We start from the raw sequence: 18,999 nt of genomic DNA on the forward strand, positions 1-18,999 counted from the left end.
AACACATAGTCAATATCATATTCAATGATGAAAATCTGAAAGCATCCCCACTAAGATCAGGAACAAGCAAGGATGTTCACTATCACCAGCATTATTCAACATAGTACTAGAAGTCATAGCAAAAGCAATTATGAAAGAAAAAGACATAGTAGGAATCCAAATTGGAAAAGAAAAAAGTGAAACTGTTACTATTTGCAGATGATATGCTAATATACTTAGAGAAAACAAAAAATACTACAAAAAAACTTTCAGCAATAATAAATGAATACAATAAAGTGGCAGGATAAAAAATCAACAAACAAAAATCAGTTGTATTTCTATCTACAAACAGCATATCAGAATAAGGAATACAATCCTATTTATAATCACACCAAAAAATAATGAAATCTTTGGGAATACACTTAAGGAAGGAGATGGAAGACCTATATATTAAAAACTATAAAACTCTGTTAAAGGAAATAAAAGAAGATACAAAGAAATGGAAAGATATCCTAGGTTCATGGATTGGAGGAATTAATTCATTAAAATGGCCAATCACATAACGCTATTACAGATTCAATGTACTACCTATTGTGAAGTTCCTTTCTCTGATTTTTCTCTTAAATATATATATATTAATGAAGTATCATTATTTTATATCCTTGTGAATTTTTTAACACTATAGAATTTCTCCACTTGGATATTGTCACCATAGTTCTTGTACCACTGAAATACCCACAGTTCTTCATCATAGTCCATTGTACTCTCCGCTCCAGATGCCTCAGATGTATGATCTATACCTCAGTTGACCATAGATAGGTCAACAACCATAAGAAAGGTCAATGACGTTTCTCAAGGAAATATAATGAAAAATATTAAATTTATGTGGAACTACAAAAGGTCCCAAAGTAACTGAAGCAGTCTTGAGAAAAAAGAAGAAAACAGGAGGTATCACACTTCCTTATTGCAAACTACATTGCACAGCAACAGTAATCAAAACAGGATGGTAGTGAAACAAAAACAGAAACTTGGACCAATGGAATAGAATAGAAAGCCAGAGGTAAACCCACACAAATACAGACAGTTAATCTTTGACAAAGAAGTTATGGACATATAATGAAGAAAAGATAGCCTCTTTAATAAATGGTACTGGAAAACATCAATAGCCACATGCAAAAAGATGAAAATAGATTCATACTTAACTCTATACACAAAAACTCAAAAGTGACTAAACATGTGGATATAAAACCTAAAGCATCTTTCTGGCTCTGGCTTTTAAAATGTTAGAACAGAATAGTACTTCATCTGGGAATAATATTTTTTTCACTGAGACTGAACTTTCTATGTACCCTACTCAATATTCCATAAATGTTGAGGTTTTTCCAAATCTGGTATTAGTTTTTTTTTTTGAACCACTTTCTTATATACTTTCCTAAAATATGCATTACTCCAAGAAATTTATGTCACAGACCAATATGTTTTTCTACATTCTCCTTTTCTCTGGTTCTTTGTGGAGAATTCTTTTTGGCAAAGATAAAAATAACTGGCATATTTACAGTGGAAAGAGCAAAGACTTAGTTTTTGAGTTTGAAGATTTTGTATTACTAAGATTTCTTTCTTTTTTTTCTTTTTTTTTTTTTTTTGTGGGACCCTCGCCAGTGGCCGGGGATCGAACCGGCGCTGCAGAGGCTGCAGGCAGCCTCGCAACCCAGCGCTCAACTGCTGTGCCACCAGGGGAGGCCCACTAAGATTTCCTTTAGGTCTGTTAAAAGTTATTTTCACTAACTAGAGTCAGGGTAAGATATGACAATATGAAATTTAGTATGAAATTATGTTTAAAGTTAAAAATTTAAATGTTTAATAGTTCTCTTAAAATTATTTCTGATTCTGTTCTGCTGGATAATTTAAATTTTTATAATTTATTAAAACAAGTATACTATATTTGCATTCTATACATTCATATTTAAAAGTATTTTTAAAATAACACTATCATATAAATGTGCAGTGACTTCTTTTTAAATTGGAATAGAGAAATCCAATTTTTTGATCTCTTGGAAAACATTTTAGCTTTATAATTATGTTTTGCAAAGTCAAAAATACTTCAGAATATCACTTTTTGTTTTTTTAGTTTAGATAAAGGTACTATCTTGACTTTGCTTTGTTTTGTTTCAGGTGTTTTGCGTTGAATGCATACATGCTTTGCTTCACTCCTTAATTCTCTTCTGGTTGCCCACAAAGATGCTGGAGCATGGTAATAATTTCATTGTTTTAACTACTCAGCAAAGAACATATTCTCACTGGAGTTAATGTTTCTACATATGTGGTATGTGGTGGTGGTAGTGGTGTGTGTGTGTGTCTACAGAAAGAGATGAAGGAAAAGAATTTAGAAACAAAAAATTAGTATGAAGAATTCCTCTAATTAGCAGGTGATAGTTTGAACATTTAAGTGCTGATTTTTAGGACCCATTCTTTTTCCTTCTGACATGTATAAATTGAGAATTAATGTTGTTAGGTTTTCATATGCAAAGTCTGATGAATAACTCAATAGCTCTGATAAATTTTCAATGACTCCTGTCAAACAATGGTGAAATTTATGTGTACTTTAGTTATTGTTTTTACTTACCAAACTTCTTGCTTCAATTTAGACTGTAATACCTGTCTAACAATATCATAAACTGAACCTTCTACCTTATTATTAGTCCTTTTTTCCCTGACATACAGTTTTTCTCAAAACTGGTTTTGGTCTAATAAATCCAGAAGTCTAAGACATATTTATGACGTATATTAGTGGTGTGTAATGAATTCACAACCAAAAATTAAGGTGTGATTTATTTTCTTTAATAAAATTTAATTTTTATCATGTTATTAGTGATATGTCTCTGTCTTTTATATATTTTTTAAAAATTTAGTTGAGTTGTGTTGGTTTATGCTATTAAAATAATGAATCTTTCATAACATTGATAAAGTTCTAATCTGTAAAATATAAGCAAAACTTTCAGCTGCCAAGAATACATAAAGAAAAGTAAGAAGTTGATGACAATTAGTTCCACGTCTAGGATAGCAGTCTAAGGATGTCTGTGGACCTACTCCTCATCCAATTAAACATAGATAGTTAAAACTATAAAAACACAACTCTGTAACTTCTCTGGAAATTAAGCCAAAGAAAAAAATGGGGGAAATATATAAATAGGCTACCCAAATCACAAAACAAATAAACAAACATCAATAATTATACTTTTGGGGGAGGGCTATGATTATCAAGAGTACCTGTAATATAGTATGTAAAATGTCCCATATTCAACAACAGAAATTTATAAGGCATGCACAGAAGCAGGACTATATAACATATAAGTGGAAAAAAAAGACAGTCAACACAAACTGCCTGTGAGAGGGTCCAGATGTCAAATTTAACAGTTCAAAGTTGTCATTATAAATATGTTCAAAAACCTAAAGGAAATCATGCATAAAATTGAAGCATGACAGCAATGTCACATCAAATAGAGATAATAAATAGATAGAAATTATAATGAAGAACCAAATGAAAATTTTGGAATTTAAAAATAAAACAATCTAATTGAATGGTTTGTTAGAAGGTCTCAACAGTAAATTTGAAATGGAAGAAGAAACAATGAGCAAAGTTAAATTAATTGAGAGTATGCAACTGGAAGACCAGAGAGAAAATAAAATGAAGAAAAATGAACAGTGCCTCAGAGAAATGTGAAAAGTCTTTAAATATACCAACTCAGTAATGACCAAACGCAAAAGGAGAAAAAGAATGCTGGAGAAAAAAAATTGAGGAAATACTAACTAAAAAGTTTCAAATTAGTTGAAAAAACATTAATTTACACATCCAAGAAACCGAATGAACTAAAAGTGAGATAAATGCAGAGATCTATACACAGACACACTATAACTAAGTGTTGAAAGTCATAAAAAGAGAATATATGTTAGGCAGCAAAAGCAAAATTACATCATGTACTTTCTGAAGAAAGTATAGGAATAATTTTTAGGATCTTATTTAGACAAACATTTCTTAAATATGACATCAAAACACAAGCAACACTGTAAATAAACCAGACTTCATTAAAATAAACATTTGTGCTTAAGTGCACCAGTAAGAAAGTGAAAATACACCACAAAATGGAGCAAAGTGTTTAAAATTACATAGTAAATAGAAAATAGGAATTTCTGTCTGGAATATATAGCACATGCTTGCAAATTAACAATGAAAAGATAAACGACCCAATTTTTAAAAATGGGACAAAGGTTTTTAACAAACAGTACTATAAATATTTACAAATAACTGATATACACATGACAAGATGCTCAACGCCATTAATAATTAAAGAAATTCAAATTAAAACTACAGTAGATAACACTTGATACTCACTAGGATGGCTGTAATCAAAATGATAGTAACAAGTGCTGACAAGTGCTGACAAGGGCTGATGCCTCCACCAGTCATGCAGCTCACCCCAAGTCTTGGCATTCTATGAACATCTTTATGCCGACAAATAGGATAACCTAGAAGAAATGGGGAAAAAAAATTTAGAAGCATACACCATACCAAGAAACCTGAACATATCAATTCAAGCAAGGAAAGTGAAAGAATAATCAAGTTTCCCCTCCCCCAAACAAACAAACAAAAACCCAACTAGATAGTTTCACTCTTGAGTTCTGCCAGAATCTTTAAAGATGAACTGAAACCTACTGTTCTCAATATTTTCAAAATAACAACTGAAGAAGGAAGTTTCCAAACACATTTTCTGAATCTGATATTACTGATCCCAAAAGGAGACAAGGATATCACACAAAAAAGAAAACTATAGGCCAATATTCTGATGAATATAGATAACAAAAAACCCTCAACAAAATCCTAGCAAATCAAATTTAACAATACATTAAAAGGGTCATACATCATGACCAAGTGGGATTTATTCCAGGGATATAGGATAGTTAAACACATGCAATCAATGACTGTAAATCACCACGTGAACAAATAGAATGAAAAAATATATATCAATAGATTCTATCAGCAGATGCAGGAAAACCATGTGACAAGATCCAATATCCATTTATGATAAAAATTCTCAATAAAATGAGTATTAGAGGGACATATCTTAACACAATAAAAACCACATATGCCTAACTTACAGCTAACATCATACTCAGTGGTGAAAGCTGAACATTCCTTCTGTAATATCAGGTACAAGGATGGCCTCTTTCATCACTACTGTTCAAAATTTTCTTACTTTTATAAGATCTGAATAAATCATCCTAATCTTGAGTTAATACTAACCCTTTATAGTGAATGAAAATATAAGATTATATTAGACTTAGCAACAGTTGAAGAAAATTTGAAATTCTATTGTAATTTCAAATTACATATTCAAGTTATTATTTTAGTAATCCTGGAAAAATAGACTAAAAACCATGACAAAATCTTTTCAAAAAATCTCTTTGTGCCTAGTATCACTCTGTATTATTTGGACTTCAGTTTGAAGATTCTTTTAGATGGTTTAGATATTATTTTTATTTTTTTAAACAATATTTGCTTCCCTCCACCCCCTCAGGTTGAGTCCCCATAGAATTTCCTTCTCCAAGGCACCCGTGCACCATCACCACAGACCCCTGTGCTCCTCCCTCCCTCTCTCTGATCCCTCTTCCTCCTCCTCTCCTGCATTATGTCTCTGGTTTATAATTGTCTATTTTTGCTTTGTTGTGTTTTGTACTGTTATTATTTTTTTTACACTGATGTCTTATTTGGTTCCCCTATATTCCTGTTATAAGTTGAAACCATCTGATATTTTTCTTGTTCCTTCTGGCTTATTTCACTGAGCATAATTCCTTCTAGCTCCATCCACATTGCTGCGAATGGCATGAGTTTATCTTTTTTTATTGCTGAATAATAGTCCACTGTGGATATATATCACATCTTCTTGATCCAGTCATCTATTTTGGGGCATTTGGGTTGTTTCCAGGTTTTACCTATTGTAAATAGTGCTGCAATAAACATAGGTATACAGGTGTTCTTTTGAATCAATGTTTTTGTGTCCTTTGGGTAGATCCCTAGTAGTGGAATTGCCGGGTCGTATGGTAGCTCCATTTATGGTAGACTGAGGAACCTCCAGACAGCTTTCCATAGTGGTTGGACCAGTTTGCACTCCCACCAGCAATGCAGGAGAGTTCCTTTATTACCACATCCTCGCCAACATTTGTTGTTGCTTGTTTTTTTGATATGTGCCATTCTTACTGGTGTAAGGTAGTATCTCAGTATGGTTTTGATTTGCATTTCCCTGATTATAAGGGATGTTGAACATTTTTTCATATGCCTGTTGGCCATTTGCATTTCCTCTGTGGAGAAAGGTCTTTTAAGTTCTGCCCATTTCTTGACTGGATTGTTTATTTTGTTTTGGTTGAGCCCTGTGAGTTCTTTGTGTATCTTTGTGGTCAGACCCTTATCAGTTGACTGGGGTACAAGGATTTTTTCCCAATCAGTGGGATGTCCCTCTGTTTTGGTTAATGTGTCTTTGGCTGTGCAGAAGCTTTTCCATTTGATGTAATCACAGGTGTTTATCTTTGCCTTGACTATCACTGCTTTGGGTGATGAGTTTTAAAGATGTTATTGCGATGAATGTCTTGTAATGTTTTACTTATATTTTATTTTATATATTTTATGGTTTCAGGTCTTATGTCCAGTTCTTTTATCCATTTTGAATTGATTTTTTTGCATGGTGAGATGTAGTGGTCTAGTTTCATTATTTTGCATTGGAGGTCCAGTTTTCCCAGCACCATTTATTGAACAAACTGTCCATGTTCCATTGCATAGTCTTTGCTCCTTTGTCAAAGATTAGTTGTTCATATAAGTGTGACTTTATTTCTGAGCTCTCTATTTGGTTCCATTGGTCTGTGTGTCTTTTTGTTTCAATACCAAACTGTTTTAATTATTATGCTTTGTAGTATACCTTGAAGTTTGGAAGTGTGATCTCTTTTCTCCTTTGTTTTCATCAGTGGGGCTTTGGCTATTCAAGATTTTTTTGTGGTTCCATATGAATTTCATCAATATTCGTTCTATTTCTTTGAAGAATGTCATTGACATTTTTATTGGAATAGCATTAAATCTGTATATTGCTTTTGGGAGGATGGCCATTTTAATAATGGTAATTCTTCCAATCCATGAGCAGGGGATGTCTTTCCATTTCTTTGTGTCTTCTTCAATTTCTTTTAACAGTGTTTTATAATTTTCTTTGTATTGGTCTTTCACCTCTTTTGTTAGGTTTATTCCCAAGTATTTGATTTTTTTCTTTTCAATTATAAAAGGGATGGTGTTCTTAATTTCTTCTTCTTCAGACTGATTGTGCATAAGAAGGCTACTGATTTTTGCATGTTGATTTTGTATCCTGCTACATTACTGAACTGGTTGATTATTTTGAGTGGTTTTTCTATGGAGTTTTAGAGTTCTCTGCCTTCTTTTTCGGTCCATTTGCTTGTAGGATTGTTTTCCACCTTTTACTTTCCACATTTTATCTTTTGTGGTTAAATGTGTTTCCTTGAGACAGCAGAAGGTTGGATTTTGTTTTTTAATCCAGTCTGCTACTCTGTGTCTTTTTATTGATGAGTTCAATCCATTTACATTGAGTTAATATTGATATATCGGCATCTGTATTTGCCATTTTGTTTGTCTTTTTCATGATTTTATTCCTTGCTTTATTCTGTTCTTCTTGTTCATTCCTCTGTTGGTTTTGGCTTTAGGACTTCTAGAATTTTTTGGAGTGGGGGTTTAGTTGTAATGAATTTCTGGAGTTTCTGTTTGTCTGAGAAGATCCATATTTTTTCCTCGTAGAGGAAAAAGAGCTTTGCAGGGTAAAGTATTCTTGGTTGGCATTTGCTGTGTTGAATTTTGCTGAATATGTTACTCCATTCTCTTCTTGTCCGTAATGTTTCATTGGAGAAGTCTGAAGTTAACCTGATTGTTTTTCCCTTATAAGTTACCTGTTTCTTCCCCCTTGCCAGTTTCATTATATTTTCCTTGTCTTGGGCTCTTGCAAGCCTTACTATTATGTGTCTTGCTGTACTTTTCTTTTCATTGTGGTAATTGGGAGTTCTTCTTGCTTCTTGTATGTCTATATTCGTCTCCTTTTTCATGCTTGGGAAGTTTTCTTCAATTATCTCTTTGAATAATTTCTCAGTTCCTTTGTCTCTCTCCTCACTATCTGGAATGCCTATAACTCTTACATTTCCTCTCTTCATGGAGTCTGATAATTGTCTAAGAGTATCCTCATACTTCTTCATTTGCACTTCTCTCTCCTTGTCTCTTTTGGCTCTTTTTATTTCTGTATCTTCGACAGTACTGATCCGTTCTTCCATTTCATTGATTCTGTTTTCATTGTTTTTCCCAGAGTTCTTTATCTCCTCTAGTAATCTTTTAATCTCCTGAGTCTCTTTTCTTAAGATTTTAATTTCATTCTTCAGTTCAGTGATTACTTGTCTCAAATCATTTTTTTCTTTTTGTTTTCTTTCTGCTTTTTAATCATGCTGATCATTAATTCTCTATCTGACAGGCCGAGAAGTTCTTCCATGTCATTGTTAAGCTCTGGTGACTGTATTTCTTTTTGTGGTGTATCCTTCTCCTGCGGGCTTGCTTGGTTATTTATATTTTTTCTTCTCCCTGTTGTTTGCTTTCTAAATAGTTCTATGCATTGGGACATTGTGCCACTGGTGTTGGTGGGCAACTCTTTGGAGTGCTCCTTTAGGGGTGTCAGAAACTGTTTACCAGACTGAGACCAGCACTGGTAGGCCAAAACTCCACCATGGTGTTGTTGCTGTGTTGCTGGGCACTGTCCCTTACAGTTCCCTCCCTCTGTATTTACTCAGTTCCAACAGGGAATCAACTAGTTGGTGATTGTATTCTGGTCATGAGGTGGTGCTAGAGACCCATACTTGCTGCCCCGTGCTTTTTCCCAGTGGTTCTCTGAGAAATGGAGGTGGGGTGGAGGGGAGCCCCTCAACACAGGGGCTCTTATTCAAGCTGGGTGCTGTGCTGCCCCATGTTCACCTGGTGCTATGCCAACAGCTGTATGGATTCTGCACCCTGAATTCTACACTCTAGGTCTCAGTTCCAGGGTTATCAGATACAAAACGCTGGCTGTCACACTGTGCAGTGCCTGCTGCTATGGTGCATCCCCACCCTGGATCATGCGCCTGGCTCTCAGTTCCAGAATGGGGTCTTGCTCCACCCCTTATTTCCCTTCTTACCCCTGTTTGCATGGCCCAATCTCTCTCAGAGCCTGAGGGTGTTTTGGGGATTTCTGGTTTCCAACTATCAGGGTGTTGGTGATTTTGTTCTGGTCACTAGGTGGCGCCGGAGATCTTTCCTAGTGACCTTCCAGAAATGTTTTTTTCTCCATGGGTCCAGGGAACAGAGTGGGGGTGGTATGGAGCGCCTCAACGGTGTGGGGGTGCTGTGTCTGCTCTGTGCCCCGTAGTCGTGGGGAACCCACATCCCAAATTTTGTGCCCCGGGTTTCAGTTCCAAATCTCTAAGATACAGAATGCAGACTGTAGCCCAGTTCAGTGTCCGCAGAAATGGCGCCTTTTGCACCCCGCTCCCATGTCTGGGCGCCTGGTTTCTGATTACTCAGTGTGGGACATTCACCTCAGTGAAGGCTCCCCCACATCTCCCCACAAACTTAGGTCGTGGACGCGGGGACCTGGGCAGCCCTGATCCGCGTATGCTTTTTGAGCACGCTGCTTTTCTGCACAAACTTACTGGCTGGCCTTGGGCTATTTGTAGGTCTCTGAGGAGTTCTTTTCTTCCTCTAATGGCAATTCCTGCACAGTTCTCCACAGTTCCCATTCGTGGGGTGCAGTGCCTGAAATAGTTCCTTTCTTCTCAGTGTCCCACTAGATCTGTAGGTTGTTCTTTTTTTTTTTTTCCTTTCCTCCTTTCTGTTGGCTGGAGAATGCCAACTTAGTGTGTGTGGGAGGGTAGCAGGGTTCTGAGCTTTCCTCTTCTTGTCCTCTTTTATGGCAACTTTCCTCTTTGGGCAGTTAGCCAGAGTTGCCCGTTTATCTTCAATGTCCCAGTTCTTGCAGGGACTTGACTCTTTTCCTCCCTATTAACATTTCTTTTTTTTTAATGGGAGGACTTACTCGCAGCGTTTCCCCACTGCCAGCTTGATCCCAACTCAATAATCAGTTTAGATACTTTAAGCTGGTCTTGATAAGCACATTCATGTACTCTTTGTAATTTACTTATTTCTATGATTTATTTCTTTGTTGCCTAATACAGTTTTGGAGAGTGTAAGGCATGGAAGACCATCACATTTATGACAGGCAAAATTAAACATTTTCACTGACAGCACTTTAAAACTATGTCCAATAATTAAATATTTTTGGTGTCTGGAATGGATTACTTTGTTAAAAATAACTTTAAAAATCTATGTTTCATGCTGCATAAGGATAAAATTTGTTTTCAATTTTCAGATATGGTATTACTAGATGGTCACACAACAGACTATTTGTTTCTTGGAAATTTCATTTATACAGTAAGTTTATCCTTATACTTTTCATAGTTTTGAATAAAAACTAACTATCCATGAGTTTTAAATACTTCACATGCTTCAATATCTTTTCAAGGAATTATTATAAATGGCTATATTTTTCTAGATATGTGAAAAAAACATTTATGTAAATGTATACCCCCCTAATTTTTGTGCAAGAGATGCTATTCTATATCTCGCTTGTATATTACACAACATGCCTCAGTGATAGTTTTGAATCACCCCACAAACCTATCCCACATTCTTTTGAGGCTATTTATATGAACAACTAACTCATCATTATTTATTTCACCAGTATTCTTTTAGTGGACATTATGATTGTTTTGGACATTTGCCATTACAAAAATTGCTGCAAAGGCTATACTTTATGCCCAGAAGCAAATATATATGTAGGATACATTTCTAAAAGTATAAATGCTAATCAAAGGCTACTGTGAATTTTGAAAAACATTACCAAATTATCCCTCAAAGAGGTTGTACAAATTTAGTGATAATATCAGTTCCCCGTGCCATTCTGGGTAATGGTTTTCTGACACCTTTTGATCTAGTAGGTGAAATGATATCCAATTGAAGTTTTTGCTTTGAGTGTAAGCATGTTTGCATGAATATGTACTTCTATTTCTTTTTCTGTGTAGTACTTATTAATTTACTTTACCAAATTATTCTGTTGGGTTGTTGGTCACATTAATTATTAGCAATATATGTTGAGTATGTTATATCTTCTCATATATTAGAAAAATAAATTTCCGGTTACTCACTTTCACATTTAATGGTGTTTTTGTCATGAATGTTTGTATATCATTTTTTGTAGTTAAATGCATCAGTATTTTCCTTTATGGCTTCTAATTTGTGTCTGCCTCTGTTTTGGTAGTTTCTTACTGATAATTCTAAATATTGTAGATATGTATTCAACAGTGTGTTATCCCTTTTGTAAGCAAGTAAAAAACATATTCCTCTGCATCCTTTTTCCCAGTTAACAAATACATGCATACCTTGGAGATATTACATGTTCAGTTTCATGGTACTGCAACAGAGCAAGTCACAAAATCTTTTTGGCTTCCTAGGGCAGGTATAAGTAATGCCTACATTATACTTTATTCTATTAATTGAAAACTTATCTATTATGTCTAAAAATCAATGTGCATGCCTTAATTAAATACGACATAGAGACAAGAAATGAACACATAGAAAAATGGTGCCAACTAGAGTTGGCTTGACACAGAGATGCCACATACTTTATAGAAACTATAATATCTGTGATACACAGTAAGTTGAAGCACAATAAAATGAGGTATGCATATATCTTAGAATAACAAGCTCATTAACCATTTTTGTATGACTTCCATTTAAGAAACAGTTTGTTGGCATATTGCCTCCTTTTACTTTAGCTGGTTGTCTATTAATTCAGGTTACTAGTTGTGATTTTAACTCTAATTACATATTTCTGACCATCAAGTGTTGGTTGATAGTACTTTATTTATTTGGACATATGCATAGTGCAATTTTTCTTCATTTCAAATCTCCTACTTCTTCAGGCCTTACCCTTTTCCAGCTCCAAGAAAATGACTAAATAAATCAGATAGGGTTTTGTTTTATTCATTCATTAATATGAATAAAACACTGTGTTAAAAGCTGTACACAGTGTGCTTGTTAGCTATGTTTTTATACATGTGGTATGTATGTATGTATGTATCTCCAACCAATCCTCATGAAAATTACATTTAGAGACACAAAGAAACTACATATACACACATATAAGAGATTCCTAATTAAGATGCCAGAGTACAGTGATTACATGGAGTCTTAATCTCTCAAAGCTAAATACAACACACACAAACAAAGAAGAAAAATAGTAAAACCAAGAGCAAAAGATTACAACAAAGTAATTCACCATAGCAAATAAACAAGGAAAGGGGACTGAATCCAATGTTACAAACATCAAAATGTGATGCTATCAGAGAAATATAAGGAGAATTATTAGGCTCAGCATGATGAGGTCATTAACCTAATTTTCCTGAACGCTATTCCCAATGTTAGTGAATTGGAGTAAAATGCTAAGTCCAAATATAAACCCTGGGAATTCACTGACAGTAAGGTGAAGACAATCCTGGTGCTTTCAGGGAGTGTAAAGATCCAGTGGAATCTTTTTTTTTTTTTTTTTTTTTTTAAATATTAATTTTATTTTTATATCCCCCATATAATTGCAAACGCCCCATTCTGACCCAATCCTTCCCTCCCGCCCCCACCCCCAAAAAGTGTCTCTGGTTCATAGTTTTTGTTGATTTTGATTTTCACTTTCTTATATTCATTTTCCTGGTCCCTTATTTAAGTTTTCTAGATTCCTGCTATGAGTGAGACCATCCGGTATTTTTCTTTCTCTTTTTGGCTTATTTCGCTGAGCATGATCCCTTCCAGCGCCATCCATGTTGCTGCAAATTGCATGTGTTTATCTTTTTTGAATGCTGAGTAATATTCCATGGTATATATGTACCACATCTTCTTGATCCAGTCATCTATTTTTGGGCATTTGGGTTGTTTCCAAAGCTTAGCTATTGTAAACAGTGCTGCTATAAACATAGGAGTGCAGGTGCTCTTTGAAATTGATGTTTCTGTGTCCTTTGGGTAAATACCTAGGAGTGGAATTGCTGGATCATATGGAAGCTCTATGTTTAGTAGGTCCAGAAATCTCCACACAGCTCTCCATAGTGGTTGGACCAGTTTGCACTCCCACCAACAGTGCACAAGAGTTCCTTTTTCTCCACATCCTCGCCAACATTTGTTGTTGCTAGTTTTTTTAATATGTGCCATTCTCACTGGTGTGAGATGGTATCTCATGGTAGTTTTGATTTGCATTTCCCTGATTACAAGTGATGTTGAACATTTTTTCATATGTCTGTTGGCCATTTGCATTTCCTCTTCAGAGAAGTTTCTTTTTAGCTCTTCTGCCCATTTTTTGACTGGATTATTTTTCTTTGTTGTTGTTGAGTCTCATCAGCTCTTTGCAGATTTTTGTGATCAGTCCTTTATCATTAGTGTTGGGTGCAAAAATGTTCTCCCAGTTGGTGGGGTTTCTCTTTGTTTTTGTTATTGTCTCTTTTGCTGTGCAGAAGCTCTTTAATTTGATGTAGTCCCAGCTGTTTATCTTTCTCTTCACTATCACTGCTTTGGGTGATGTGTCTGTAAAGATGTCTTTGATGTGCAAATCACGTAGTGTTTCGCCTATATTTCCTTCTATGTATTTTATGGTTTCAGGTCTTATGTCTAGTTCTTTAATCCATTTTGAGTTGATTTTTGTGTATGGTGTGAGGTAGTGGTCAAGCTTCATTCTTTTGCATGTAGAGACCCAGTTTTCCCAGCACCATTTATTGAACAAACTTTCTTTGCTCCAATGCATAGTCTTTGCTCCTTTGTCAAAGATTAGTTGACCATAAATCTGTGGGTTTATTTCTGGATTTTCTATTCGATTCCATTGGTCTGTATGTCTGTTCTTGTTCCAATACCATGCAGTTTTGATGATTATGGCTTTGTAGTATAGTTTGAAGTCTGGGAGTGTGATGCCTCCATTCCCTTCTTTTTTTTTCAGGAGAGCTTTGGCTATTCGGGGTTTTTTGTGATTCCATATGAATTTCATCAATAATTGTTCTATTTCTTTGAAGAATGCCATTGAGATTTTGATTGGAATAGCATTGAATCTGTATATTGCTTTTGGGAGGATGGCCATTTTAATAATGTTTATTCTTCCAATCCATGAGCAGGGGATGTCTTTCCATTTCTTTGTGTCTTCTTCTATTTCTTTTAACAGTGTTTTATAGTTTTCTTTGTATAGGTCCTTTACCTCTTTTGTTAGATTTTTCCCAATATTTGATTTTTTTTGTTTCGATAGTAAAAGGGGTGGTTTTTTTGGTTTTTCTTCTTCAGATTTATTGTTTGTGTATAGGAAGGCTACTGACTTTTGCATGTTGATTTTGTATCCTGCCACTTTACTGAATTGATTGATGAGTTGAATTAGTTTTTCTGTGGAGATTTTGGGGTTCTCTATGTATATTATTATCATCTGCAAATAGTGATAGTTTGACTTCTTCTTTTCCTATTTGGATTCCTTGGATGTCTTTCTCTTGTCTTATTGCTCTGGCTAGGACTTCCAGTATTATTGAAAAGCAGTGGTGAGAGTGGACATCCTTGTCTTGTTCCACATCTTAATGGAATTGCTTTCAGCTTTTCACCATTGAGAATGATACTGGCTGTTGGCTTCTCATAGATGGCCTTTATGATGTTGAGGTATGTTCCTTGTATCCAAGAATTTCAAGGGCTTTTATCATGAATGGGTGTTGCCACTTTGTCGAAAGCTTTCTCAGCATCTATTGATATTATCATATGGTTTTTATATTTTTTTTGTTGATGTGTTGGATAACGTTGATTGATTTTCGGATGTTAAACCATCCTTGTGCCCCTGGAATGAATCCAACTTGGTCGTGGTGAATTATCTTATGGATACATTGTTGGATTCTGATAGCTAAATTTTATGAGGATTTTTGCATCAGTGTTCATTAGGGAGATTGGCCTATAGTTTTCCTTTTTTTGTGTTGGTCCTTCGGTTTTGGTATTAGTGTAATATTGGCTTCATAGAAGTGTTTGGTATTGTCCCTTCCTTCTTTTTTTGGAGAGTTTGTGAAGGATAGGCACTAATTCGTCTCTGAATGTTTGGTAGAATTCATTTGTAAATCCATCAGGTCCTGGGCTTTTGTTTTTGGGGAGGTTTTTAATTACCATTTCAATTTCGCTGCTTGTAATTGGTCTGTTTAGGTGTTCTATTTCTTCTTTATCTAGCTTTGGTGATTGTAGAGTTGTAGGAATTTGTCCATCTCCTCTAGATTGTTGAACTTGTTTCCATATAACTGTTCATAGTAGTTGCTGATTATTCTTTTGATTTCTGCTGTGTCCGTTGTGATTTCTCCTCTTTCATTTATGATTCTGTGTATTTGTGCTTTCTCCCTTTTTCCTTTGTGAGCCTGGCTAGGGGTTTTCTATTTTATTTATTTTTCAAAGAACCAGCTCTTGGTTTCATTGATCTTTTGGATTGTTTTTTTAGTTTCAATTTCATTTATTCTGCTTTGGTTTTTATTATTTCTTTTCTTCTACTGGTTCTGGGGTTTTTTTGTTGTTCTTTTTCTAGATCTTTGAGCTTCGAGATTAGGTTGTTTCTTTGAGTTCTTTCTTGTTTTTTGATGTGAGCTTCTATTGCTATATATTTTCCTCTTATTACTGCTTTTGCTGCATCCCATACATTTAGGATATTGGTGTCTCCTTGTCATTCAATTCAAAGAATTTTTTAATTTCTTCTTTGATCTCCTCGTTAGTCCAGTGGTCTTCCAGTAGTGTGGCTTTTAATCTCCATGAGGTAGGATAGTTCCTTGCCTTCTTTTTATGATTTATTTCTAGTTTGATGCCTTCGTGGTCAGAAAAGATGGTTGGTATGATTTCAATCTTGGTGTATCTGTTGATGTTTGTCTTGTGCCCCAGTATGTGATCGATCCTGGAGAATGATCCGTGTGCGCTTGAGAAAAATGTGTACTCCGTTTTTTTGGGTTTAGTGTTCTATAGATGTCTGTTAAGCCCAATGCTCTAGGTCCTTATTTAGAGCTTTAGTTTTCTTTACTTATTTTTTGTCTTGTTGATCTATCCATTGTTGATAGTGGTGTGTTGAAGTCTCCCACTACATATGTGTTTTCTCTGATGTCTGTTTTCAGAGAGGACAACAGTTGTCTGATATATTTTGGTGCTCTTTCGTTTGGTGAGTATATGTTAATGAGTGTTATTTCTTTCTTCTGAAGTATTGTCCCCTTAATCATAATGTAGTGACCATTGGGGTCTCTTTTTATTTTTTTGAGTTTGAAGTCTGTTTTATCTGATATAAGTATAGCTGTTCCTGCTTTCTTTTTTGGCCCATTTGCTTGTAGGATTGTTTTCCATCCTTTGACTTTGAGCCTATTTTTATCTTTTGTAGCTAAATGTGTTTCCTGGAGACAGCAAAAGGTTGGGTTTTTTTTCTTAATCCAGGCTGCAACTCTGTGTCTTTTTATTGAAGAGTTTAGTCCATTTACATTTAGAGTTAATATTGATATGTTAGCATCTGTATTTGCCATTATGTTTGTCTTTTCCTTTGATTTTATTTATTTATTCTTTTAATAACTTTTTTTTTTTTTTTGGTCTTCTTTCGTTGTTATTCGTCCCTCTGAGGTTCTGGCTTTAGGATTCCTTGTAGTATTTTTTGGAGTGGGGGTTTAGTCGCAATGAAATTCCGGAGTTTCTCTTTGTCTGGGAAGGTCCATATTCTTTCTTCATGGAGGAAGAGAGCTTTGCGGGATAGAGTATTCTTGTTGGCATCTGTTTTCTTGGAGTCTGTTGACTATGTCCCTCCACTCTCTCCTTGCCCGTAGTGTTTCTTCAGAGAAGTCTGATGTCAGCCTGATTGGTTTTCCTTTGAATGTTATCTGTTTCTTCCCTCTTGTCAGCTTCATTATTTTTTCCTTGTCCTGGATTCTTGGGAGCTTTACTATTATGTGTCTTGCTGTGTTTTTCCTTTCGTCGTGGAAGTTTGGTGTTCTTCTTGCTTCTTGTATATCAATTTTCAGCTCCTTCTTCTCATTTGGGAAGTTCTCTTCAATTATATCCATGAATATTTTCTCTGTTCCTACATCTCTCTCCTCTCCTTCTGGAATTCCTATAACTCTTATATTTCCTTTCCTCATGGAGTCAGATAGTTCCCGAAGTCTTTCTTCATTCTTTTTCCTTCGTACTTCTCTTTCCTTTTCTGTTTTGGTTCTTTTTATTTCTGTGTCTTCAAGATTACTTATTCGTTCTTCCATTTCATCTATTCTGCTTTCATTGCTTTTCCCAGAGTTCTTTAGTTCCTCCATTAATTCTTTGATCTCCTGCATTTCTCTTACTTCCCTCTTTAGGGACTCAATTTCCTTCTTCTGATCTATCACTTTTTTAATCATGGCAATTTTAAATTCTCTTTCTGGAAGGCTCAGAAGTTCTTCCAAGTTGCTGTCGTTGCAATCTGGGGAGTGGTTTTCTTTTTGTGGTGTGCTTCTTTCCTGAGGAGTTTTTAGGTTGCGTGTGGTTCTTCTACTCCCTACTGTCTGTTTTCTAATTTGTCGTATGCGTTGGGACACTGTGTTGCTCGGACTGACTGACATCTTGGGTGAACTTCTCCGCTCCCCTCTGGCTCTTCCAGGAGCCATCTCTGTCTTCTGGGGGAGCTTTCTGCTGGTTTTAGGCAGTTTTTACTGAAGAAATGTCCCTGTTCTCAAATGGCGAAGCGGGATGCAGTCCCTGCGCCTCCGGTTTCAGGCACACTCTTCTGCGCACCCGGTCTGCCCCGGACGTGGGTGCCTGCTCCCTCTGTGGGCTCAGACTGCTGGTCGGAAGGGGCCTGGCGTGGAATAACTTCCCGGCTGGCCACTGGGTCCTCCAGAAACCTTCTGCCCTTTTCAAGCAGTCTTAAGAAATGTCCTGTTATAGGGTGTTAGTGACTTTTTTTTCCTGGTCGCTAGGTGGCGCCAGAGATCTCTCCTATTGTCCTTGGGGGGCTGTTTTTCGCCTCCCCCCCCGTGGGACAGAGAACAGAGCGGAAATGGTAGGGTACACCTCAACAGCTTTGGGTGCTGTGTCTGCCTTGTGCCCCACCGTCGTGGAGAACCCACGCCCCGAATTTTCGTGCCCCGGGTCTCAGTTCAAAGCCCTCAGTTCCAGGACGCGGGCTGTAGCCCAGTTCAGTGGCGCGGGAATGGCGCCTTTTGCACCGCTCCCGTGCCTGGGCGCCTGGTTCCTGCTCACTCAGGGAGGGACCTTCACCTCAGTGAGGACCTCCGCGCGTCTCCCCGCAAGCCTAGGTCGTCTCCCGCAACCTAGGTCGCAGGCGCGGGGACCTGGGCAGCCGCGATCCAGGTCTGCACTTGCTTTTCAAGCGCCGAGCGCGCCGCGTTTCCGCGCCAGCTTACCGGCAGCCCGGGCTGTGTGTGCGTCTCCCGGGTCTTTGTTCTTCTCTAATGGCGCCGGAGCCGTTTGCTCACCGCCGCGGCGGATCCTGCAGGGTTCGCCTCAGCTCCCGTTCACGGGGTGTGGTGGCTGCAATAGTTCCTTTCCACTCACAGTCCCGCTTGCTGCGTCGTTTGTTCTTGTGGGTCGTTTTGGTTTGTTGTTCCTCCTCTCTGCGGGTCGGAGAGTGCCGCCTCTGTGGCGGGGGAGGGGAGCAGGGTTCTGCGCTTCCCTCCCTTCTAGTCCTCTTTATGGCACTTTCTTCTTCGGGCAGTTTGCTTGCTGGAGTCACCCGTTTATTTCTTCGTGTCCCAGTTCTCACTGGGACCTGCGCTTTTCCTCCCTATTCACTTTTTTAATGGGAGATCTTACTCGCAGCGTCTCTCGCCGCCATGTTGCTCCGCCCCCCTTCCAGT

At 36.8% G+C, this 18,999-nt stretch overlaps 1 protein-coding gene across 1 annotated transcript in view; it reads left to right on the forward strand.

Annotated features, from left to right (window-relative positions):
- Positions 1-18,999, forward strand: part of LOC119258514 (phospholipid-transporting ATPase IB-like) — a 136,753-nt gene that overhangs the window by 81,774 nt on the left and 35,980 nt on the right. Inside the window, exons 29-31 of the mRNA XM_037526806.1 lie at positions 2,152-2,230; positions 10,464-10,525; positions 11,514-11,609. Coding sequence (XP_037382703.1) covers positions 2,152-2,230; positions 10,464-10,525; positions 11,514-11,609 — 237 coding nt within the window. The remainder of the gene's footprint in view (positions 1-2,151; positions 2,231-10,463; positions 10,526-11,513; positions 11,610-18,999) is intronic.

The sequence above is a fragment of the Talpa occidentalis genome, unplaced genomic scaffold, assembly GCF_014898055.3.
Source record: "Talpa occidentalis isolate TD23 unplaced genomic scaffold, MPIMG_talOcc4v2.1 talOcc4.5, whole genome shotgun sequence".
In the NCBI taxonomy this organism is placed as follows: domain Eukaryota; kingdom Metazoa; phylum Chordata; class Mammalia; order Eulipotyphla; family Talpidae; genus Talpa; species Talpa occidentalis.